Raw genomic sequence first — 9,034 nt, forward strand, 5'->3', positions numbered from 1 at the left:
TTGAGGTTAATGACTGGAGAAGGAACATCAACCTGTTGGAGTTGAAGAACTGAGGGGCGTATTGCCTCGGGATAGAATATTCTCTGGCCTACGTAGCTCAGATGAGGCTTCGACCCCAGCACGATTAAGAGCCTCGCTCTAAGTTCTTGCGCAGTAGATACGGCATACCTTCAGAACCTCGGCTCTCAAAGCCTTCTCAGTTTTAGCTATACCAACTTCGTAGCCTCTCTGCTCAGCTTCGTTCATTGCCTGTTCGGCGTTGATTTTCGTTTTTTCAGCTTGCTCTTTGGACTTTTCAGCTCACTCCCTTAGCTTCTGAGTTTCCTCCAGGTGCTTCTTAAGAGCTAGAACTTGCTCCTGAGTCTTCTTTAGCTTGGCATTCGCCTCGAGCAGAAGCCTTCCCTGGTCCTTGGCCTGTTTCTGGTAGCCTTCTAATGCCGACTCGGCACTCTTGCGAGCTTGCTCTTCGACCTGTAATTTTCTCCTTGCGTCGGCCAAGTCCTGTTCAGATTTGGACAAGGTCTGTACAGCCGTTGCCCGTCTTTTCCTTTCGCCATCTAGCTGATCGGAACAGGCATTGAGCATCTCATCTAGCTTGAAAGTATTTTGGATGATCTGTAAAAGAAAAAAGGGGTTAACACTATAGTCAAGGAAAAGTGCATATTAGTGAGTAACAGTCATAGAATGAAAAAGGATAAAAGATAGCTTCTTACCATGCCCAAATATCGTTTGTTGTCGAGGACAAGTTCATTCTTCCTCATTTTCTTTATTTCGGCCATGTCTTTCGGGAGCAATAAGGCTTCCTCTATGGCCGAGGCTACGTGACACCCTATGCCGCCGTTAAAGTCCCTTATAGAGGCATCATCTCACAGGGGCTCCCCACTATGCATAGGTGCTGGCAACCATGCTTGTGGCTCAGGATGTGGGGAATCAGATTTCTCTTGACCCCGCGTGGCTTGGTGCTTGGTTTTCTGCTGCTTTGCAGCTCGGTGGACATCCTCCTTTCGAGTGGGACAGGACTTGCTCGTATTTGCCACCTCCTTACCCTTCTATTCTCTGCGCCTTTTTTGCTCAGCAGCGTTGGGAAGCGCTGGTTGTGGAGATGACCGAGGAGGGTGATGAGGAGCAGGAGGAGGAGACCTAGCTGGAAGGGATGAAGCCTGGGCTGGTATTGTTTTTACAGGAACATTCTTTCCCGGCTGACCTTCCATCAGCTCCAGCAAGCTTTTCTGGGGTTTTCTTTGTATCCCTATCTCGTCAGGGTCTTCCTTGAGACTTGTGGGTTGATCAAAAATCCCGAAATCGTCCGAGGACTCAGATACTGTTACAACGGTTTTCTCGCCTCTCCCCTTTTTCTTTCCCCTTTTTATTCCCTTTTTCCTGAGGAAAGGTAAGGGTGAAGAAGTTCCCGCCCAGACGCTGGCTACGAAAAGAGGCTCTGTGCGAGATGTATACTGAGGAAGTGGAATACCCTCTGGAACAATGAACCCTTCGTAGGCAACACTGATACGGTGAAGCCGAGGATCGCGTGCTCTAATCACGCACTTTGGCGCCTGAAAAGCAAAAGAAAGGGGGGTTTAACCGAGAATTATATGTGCTGCTCGGAGTTGACCATCAGCCTCATTCACGTATATTTCAGCCTTCAATAGCTTATCCAGGCTCGCCTTATTGACTAACCTGAGATTGGGCTTCGTGTAGCGTCTATCTACAAAACCATTGAGTCTAGAGTTAAAATTGTAGGAGACAAAAATAATGAAAAAGGGAAAAAGTAAACGAAATGTGTTCACGAACTAAATAATATAGATCTATAAAAATTGATACCTTCAGCACCCTAAATCCAGTTGAAATGCTCGCATTGCTCAGTGAGCACAGCTTTAACACAACTTATTTTATCTAGGGATGGCTTTTGAGTTGCGTTTGTGACAACAAGCCCTAAGGCTTTGTAACCATCTGGGCATTTTGGCCACCAGATATAGCCAAACCCATCTTGATCGATATCTGATGAATACATGCTACTCCACGCATAATTGTAATCCACTGGAGCCTTTACATTTCCACGTAAGTACCTATCAAAGGCTAGGACAGATCGTCTAGTAAAGGGCTTGTTGTTGGGTTGGCTATAGTAACCTAGCACCTTGTATCCTTATGCTGTATCATCAGTTGTTGAGGGTTCAAAAAATGTTGCTCCAAGGTTGTCTGGACCACCTGAGCGAGTCCTCCAAATTACTTCAAAATTTGTTGCTTCTGACACTATTAAATCTCCCAGACTCAAAAACCTAGTTGCAAATCCTGTTCCTGTTGTAACATAGAACACCAAAAAAATTAATAAAAATTACACATGTTGCCCACACTTACTAAAACATTGACATCTTTAACCGTTCTCACAATTTCATGACTAAGGGTGTGTTTAGATACTGCTTATTGCTGAAAACTAAAAATTAAAAATACCGTAGCAAAATAATTTTTAAATGTGTGAATAGTGCCGTGGGACCTAGTTTTAAAGTTGTTTTAAAGGAAAAAGGTACTTACGGGTTCCAAAAAAAGGAATATAAGGTCAGACTTATTACACACTAGCATGTGTTTACATGCAAGTGTTAAATAATGCATTAAAATTGTGAGTTTAATTTTGAATCAGTGAGTTAGACTTACAATTTTAGTGTGTAATAAACATAGCCTTAAAGAATATACAATACCAATCAAATTTTAGTCTCAAAATTTTGAAAATGGTTAACGGAATAATAATAATAATAATAATAATAATAATAATAATAAAACGATGATGATGAAAATTAACAATAATATAATAAGTGTCTGTTTAGGATCTGCTTATTTTGCTGAAATTGAAAACTTTTTGCTGAAAGTACTATTGATAAAGGTAAAAGTTAGCTGAAATAGTACAATGAAACTCATGAATAGGATCAAAAAGTGCAGTGAGAGCCATGAATAGTAGAATAAATAGGCTGAATAATAAAATAAGTTGGCAAAAATAATTCATGCCAGACACACACTAAAGATCATATTGAGAGATATATACCAGATGGCCAAATTGGTAATGGAGCGGGTAGCTGGAAAACGATTTCAACGGGCAAGGGTGGATTTGCTTTAGGACATGGTGACATTCTACAAATAACACGAACACAATCTCCAGCTACCACAATAACCAATAATGTGATTACAAAAGAAGCAAATTTTGCTAAATTCATTGGGAATAAGAGGGCCATCTCAACTTCTTTTTTATTTTTTTGATCAACTACTAGGTTTCTGTGCCATGGAAGAAAGATTGGGTTTGACTAAAAAATTTCCAAACTTTTTCTCAATTTCACTTTTGTTGGGGACTTTCTTTTATAGTTTCCCTACGCCTATTTTTTATTACCTTTTTTAAGTACCTTTTTATTAACTACTTTTTTTTGGTATATTTATATTTTAATATGTGTGCTACTATGTTCACAATATTTTCACAGCACTGCTATGAACCTAAGATTTTCACAACATTTTTCTATAATTGATAGCCACCTTAAAAAAGAGTTAGAAAACTATTCTTAACTTTTCTATTTAGGTTAGCCTGAGACAAAATAGAATTGATTTTCATAAAATTTTAGGAAAAAACAACATCTGAAAAAGTAACCCATATTTTAGAGGAGGTCGGCTACCGTATCTTTTTAGAATATCTTCCCCTAAATACTTTTACCCTTATAGCATATCATTTGCTCTTTTTTCGTTTAGCTAAATAAATGCTAAACACATATTTGACAACTTGTTTTCCTTTAATAGGAGGGTTGGGGTATGAATATTCCTCCCACATTATAAAGGAGAATTGGTATTTGAATATTCACCCCTCGTTGTTGTAATTATCAACCATTCAAAAATGGGAAATGCTAATGAATGCTCTTAGGATAATGGTTAATAATACATTTAAAGAAATTTTTTAGTGGAAAAGAAAAAAAAAGTAATTAATGTTTTGACAGTTTTTTCCATTTCTCATAAAAGTGGTGTCAAAATTTTCCTGAAATGGATTGTTAACCATTGCCCTAAGATCACTCGTTAACATGACAGTTTCACCCCTCATTGTTGTAATTATCAACCATTCAAAAATAGGAAATGCTAACGAATGCTCTTAGGGCAATGGTTAATAATATATTTAAAGAAAGTTTTTATGGGAAAAGAAAAAAAAAAAGTAATTAATATTTTGACAGTTTTTTCCATTTCCTATAAAAGTGGTGTCAAAACTTTCTTAAAATGGATTGTTAACCATTGCCCTAAGAGCACTCGTTAACATGATCCTTAAAAAATTAGTCTTATCACAAATACAATCCATAACTTATAAACAATAAATAAAATGAGCCAAAATAAGTCCAAAGCATTTATGGATTGAAAAGAAATTGATAAACACATGAAAATTTGCATTGTGAATAGTTTTGTTACATTATGCAAAATAACATGTGATTCACATACTAACACAAATTTTATATATATTCCAGATATTTGTTAACAACTACATTTTAAGGGTGCAATTTAAAATGTATGAACTATCAAGTATGTAATTATTAATTGTAATAATGGAATGTGCATTAAAATATACACTCAATATATGAGCAAGACTTAGGTACAATACTTAGATGTTGTTCCTTAGATACCCCTCTGTTATGTGGATTTTTTCTCATGAGATGTAAGTGTATTTTTTAGTTAAGTAGCCACATGGCTGAATCTTAAGAGGGTAATCTAAGGAACAACACATAAGGTACTGTACCTAAGTTTTGTCCTCGTTATATATATATAGTATGTGTACATGTAAATAATTGTGTAAATTTTGTGATATATTATAAAAAATATATGAAATGTTGGACTACATGATATCATAATGTTGTGGTCATCCCATAGACACTTAAACAACCTGGCAAGGTAAAACATCTAAATTTTTGTGCCTTTTCTAAGATGTGTCCAATTCATTAGTCATTCAATCGAAGAAGCGAAGATTACTTGAATTTGAAGGACGCCCTATTGTAGGGTGCATGTCTTGCAATTTTGAGTGCTTCTTTTGCTCAGTGAGATCAAAACATTTTAGTGTCAAATTGAGAGTCCGTTTGGGAACAGCTTATTTAGCTGAAATTGAAATTTTTTTGCTGAAAGTGTAAAAAAAAAAAAAAAAGGTTAACAGTTAGCTGAATGGCATTATGTAACCCATGAATAGTACCAAAAAGTGCAATAGACCCATGAATAGTACCAAAAAGAAATTAAAAACTAAAATAAGGTGAAACTTTCATTAGCTCTCAAATGGAGTCTGAATTTGTCGTTGTTATTGTTTTACAATATTATATTCTTCTAAAAAAAATGGTTAATAACTCTGTTTTTGAATAGTTAGAAATAAACATTGATGCTTCTATGAATAAACATTTATTCATGATATCAAATATATTTTATATGTTTAAGTAACTTCTTTTAATTAATTAAGTACGTTCTACTTAAATTAAATGATTTTTTTTTTGAATTAATTTGTTTTCAACCTCTTTATTTTGACCTTTCTTGGACCTTGAACTAAAATCCTAGATCCATCGTGGGTGCAAACTGAACATTCTTATAGACACATAATAATTACCAAGAATGTATGGAAAGGCTTAAAATATAACATTTTTAATAATTTAGAGAGACCAAAAATGATTTTCATGCAAATTTTAGGGACAAAATGAATATTTTGGCCTTAAAAAATAATGAAGTGACATAAATACTCATTTTTAAATAAGTTTTTTTTACCACTTATTTCTCCACTTTTTTTTTTTTTTTTTTTTGGAGAGAGAGTGTGAGTGAGAGAACAAATGAAACATGTGTATAGCTTATTTTTTTATGGAAGAATTATTGCAAATGAACTAGCAATAAGTATTAGAGTACAAGTGTGCATGTCATTTGTTAGAGATAAATTTGGGTTTGTAATATTTTATGTATTGGCCCAAAAGGCCCAATTGTAGTGTAAAGCTCATCTATATATACCTAACACTAGATGTGCTAGTCTCTATATACCATAATAGGATTCTCTATAATGTGTACTTCATCATATATCAAAATTAGTTGCTAATACGATGTATGTGATAGTCAATTTTTTAGTAAAGATTACAAAAAGAAGTTATGATATATATTGCCCCATATATGTTTAACTAGTGGCAGAGCCATGATTTTAGGTGAGGTGGGACAAGATTAAAAGACAAACTTGAAAGTAAAATTAATCTGAGAAATGTTAATCAATAATAATAACATAATAAATACACCACTATATGTTAAGATGTTAGTTCCCCCCTCCCCCCTAACTTCTCAAATATTAGACTTTTATACCTAAATATACCAAATATTTACGAAAGAAATATTGTTAGCTCCCCAAACTCTTCATATTTCTTATATGACACTGTTTTATACTTGTTATAATCCCCCCCCCCCCCCCCCCGCCCATTCATAAAATCCTAATTCTGCTCCTGATTGTGAAATTGTTGTAAACGTAGAATTTCTCCTATTTTTTCCCCTTCTAGCTTTTGGTATATTCTGATCCATTAAGGGTTTTTTTTTTTGGGTGTTATTAAAGATTAATTCATTGAAAAAAAAAAAAACCCTTTCGTCAAATTTTCATACCCATCAATGACCTCATAGTTTTGCTTTAAATGTTTTATTTATATAAACGTGTCTAGTAAACTAGAAGACTGAATTCAATCTTTGCCAATAGAAAAGTTAGATATGATTAACCAACTCTTTGGTTTTTTTATTCTTTATTAACAATTTAATACATCACATAATGAAAGCAAAAGAAGGCTACGGGCCTGTAACGGCTTGCAAACTCATGTGTTTTTCACATGTCCCATTCAAAATTGGTTCTACGATGTCTCACACTTTATTATATAATTGATATATAAGATAAATTATGCAATGTTGACACTTGAATATTCTCTTAAAGGCTTCATCTCATTTATATACAAATGTTTATAAATAAACTCTTTAACTTACATCGTTTGCCATTATTTTATTTATTGGCCAACTGTTGAAAAAAAAAAAGTGCTAGCATTTAATTTATTGGCCCTACAGTTGCATTAAAAAAAAAAAATGAGAGTCATAACAAATATAGACTATCAAATTTCATCTCCATACCAACTGCTTTTGGTCTTGATCGATGTGGGCCCTTCCTCCTCCAGTATTTTAATTGGTAATTTGTAGAAAACTCTCTTGAAAGGACCTCTAAGAAACTTAGGTAGTCTTTTCATAATCTTATCAAACTCATCCTCAATATAAATAGCAGCTCGTGGACCCCATTTTCTGCTATAGTTGATCCAAGGTGGCTCAACAACTGCTGTGCCCAAATACTCGGCTGACAGTAGTGTATAAAAAAATCCAGTATCCAAGTACAAATCAGCCTTTTCACAATCGTTCCTTAATCCAATTCCATCACTCCCATCCAAAACAAGTCCAGGCTTTGAATAAAATGCATGCCCATGCTTTGATGCATACACAGCAGCCTTGTTACGATCTTGAAACTCGATATCTGTAGCATCCACCCATGTACCCCCACTATGTTCAGACAAATAGATCCTTTGTAGCTCTCCATTGAAATTGTTGACTCTCAAGGTCACATGCTCCCAATCACCAGTATGTTCACCTAGGTGATCGGCTTTAATATTGAAAATTCTGAACTTTACCGTGGCAGGGCCATTAAATGGATAATACATCCATATAACTATGTCAGTGAATGTAGCACCAAACATGGGCTTTACATGCACATAAACCTTAGCTTTTGCTAAATCTCCTCTCTCAAGCTTGTCTCTGGCGTCTGAGTCAGGTGGTAAATCCAACCAATAGGCATTATCATCTGAACCACCTTGAGGAAGGTTTGAGCCGTCGGGCAAAATTGTAACAGGATTTGCCTCGTCCCCTTTCTTATATAATAGTCCTCCATTCTCAAAAAACCATTCCACTGTAGCCGGCCGGTATTTTTCATCAGGATGAAAGAACACCCATGGAGCGTAGGCATCAATTAATGGCTTAAGTTGGTCAAGAGTAGGCATAGCAGATAAATCAGATTTGGTATTCTTCAAGCAAGCTATGTCAGACATAACCCCACCAACTTGGGCAACAAATGAACCCAAATGAACTCCCATTGATTGGGTCCCTCTATTGCTAGGCCTTGTAGTATAAACATTGAAACCTTCCGCACCCCAAATCCACTTGTAGTGCTCACATTGCTCGGTAAGCTCAGCTTTAACACACCTAATTTTATCTGGGGATGGCTTTTGAGTTGAGTTTGTGACAACATGGCCTAAGGCTTTGTAACCATCTGGGCATTTTGGCAACCAGATAAAACCAATTCCATCTTGATCGATTTGGAATGACAAGCTGTTCCACAGATTAATGTAATCCACCGGAGCCTTTATATTTCCATTTAGGTCATCGTAGGCTACAACACTTCGTCCACTGAAACGCTTGTTGTTAGGTTGGCTATGGTAACCTAGCACAGCGTATCCTTGTGCTATATCAACAGTAGAAGGTTCAAAGAATGTTGCTCCAAGGTTGTCTGGACCACCCGAACGAGCCCTCCATACTACGTCAAACTCTGTTGCTTCAGACACTCGTAAATCTCCCAGACTCATAGATGCAGTTGCAAATCCTGTTCCTGTAGTAGCATAGGACACCAAAACAATTTATAAAAAAATTACACATGTTGCCCACGCTTATCAAAAATTATACATCTTTGACTGTTCCAACAAATTTTGAGACCAAGACTTAATTACTATTTTTATGTACAATAGATAGTGTTCCAACAAAATAAAAGGTAGGGTAAAATTTATTACACACTAGTGTGTATACTCGCAAGTGTTAACCTAAAACATTAAAATTGTGAGTTTAACTTGCTTTTTTAATTTTAGTCCAAAAATTTTGAAGTCGGTTAACGGAATCAATATTATAATAATAATGAAAATTAGCAATGACCTAATAAAGATCACATTGAGAGGTACCTGATGGCCAAATGGGTAATGAAGAGGGTAGCTGGAAAACAGTTTCAATAGGC

General features: G+C 35.8%; 2 protein-coding genes across 2 annotated transcripts; both read right to left on the minus strand.

Annotated features, from left to right (window-relative positions):
* Positions 1-1,812: 1,812 nt before the first annotated feature.
* Positions 1,813-3,294, minus strand: LOC115983748. Its single transcript, XM_031106511.1, has 2 exons — positions 3,035-3,294; positions 1,813-2,295 (listed from the first exon to the last, which is right to left on the minus strand). Exons 1-2 carry the CDS (start codon positions 3,219-3,221, stop codon positions 2,144-2,146), a joined length of 339 nt encoding a protein of 112 aa, XP_030962371.1. The 5' UTR covers positions 3,222-3,294; the 3' UTR covers positions 1,813-2,143.
* Positions 3,295-7,103: 3,809 nt separating this feature from the next.
* Positions 7,104-8,615, minus strand: LOC115983390. The gene has a single exon (XM_031106061.1). The coding sequence runs from the start codon at positions 8,613-8,615 to the stop codon at positions 7,104-7,106; it is 1,512 nt and encodes a 503-aa protein (XP_030961921.1).
* Between the last annotated feature and the right edge of the window lie 419 nt (positions 8,616-9,034).

The sequence above is a fragment of the Quercus lobata genome, chromosome 4 (assembly GCF_001633185.2).
Source record: "Quercus lobata isolate SW786 chromosome 4, ValleyOak3.0 Primary Assembly, whole genome shotgun sequence".
Taxonomy (NCBI): domain Eukaryota; kingdom Viridiplantae; phylum Streptophyta; class Magnoliopsida; order Fagales; family Fagaceae; genus Quercus; species Quercus lobata.

What these genes read in the sequence shown, in the direction of transcription:
- LOC115983748 (XM_031106511.1), bottom strand. Translation starts at nt 3,221, where the DNA reads ATGGCCCTCTTATTCCCAATGAATTTAGCAAAATTTGCTTCTTTTGTA. An exon ending in ATTACCAATTTGGCCATCTG is followed by an intron (nt 2,296 to 3,034) that starts GTATATATCTCT and finishes ATGTTACAACAG; the next exon opens with GAACAGGATTTGCAACTAGG.
- LOC115983390 (XM_031106061.1), bottom strand. Translation starts at nt 8,615, where the DNA reads ATGAGTCTGGGAGATTTACGAGTGTCTGAAGCAACAGAGTTTGACGTA.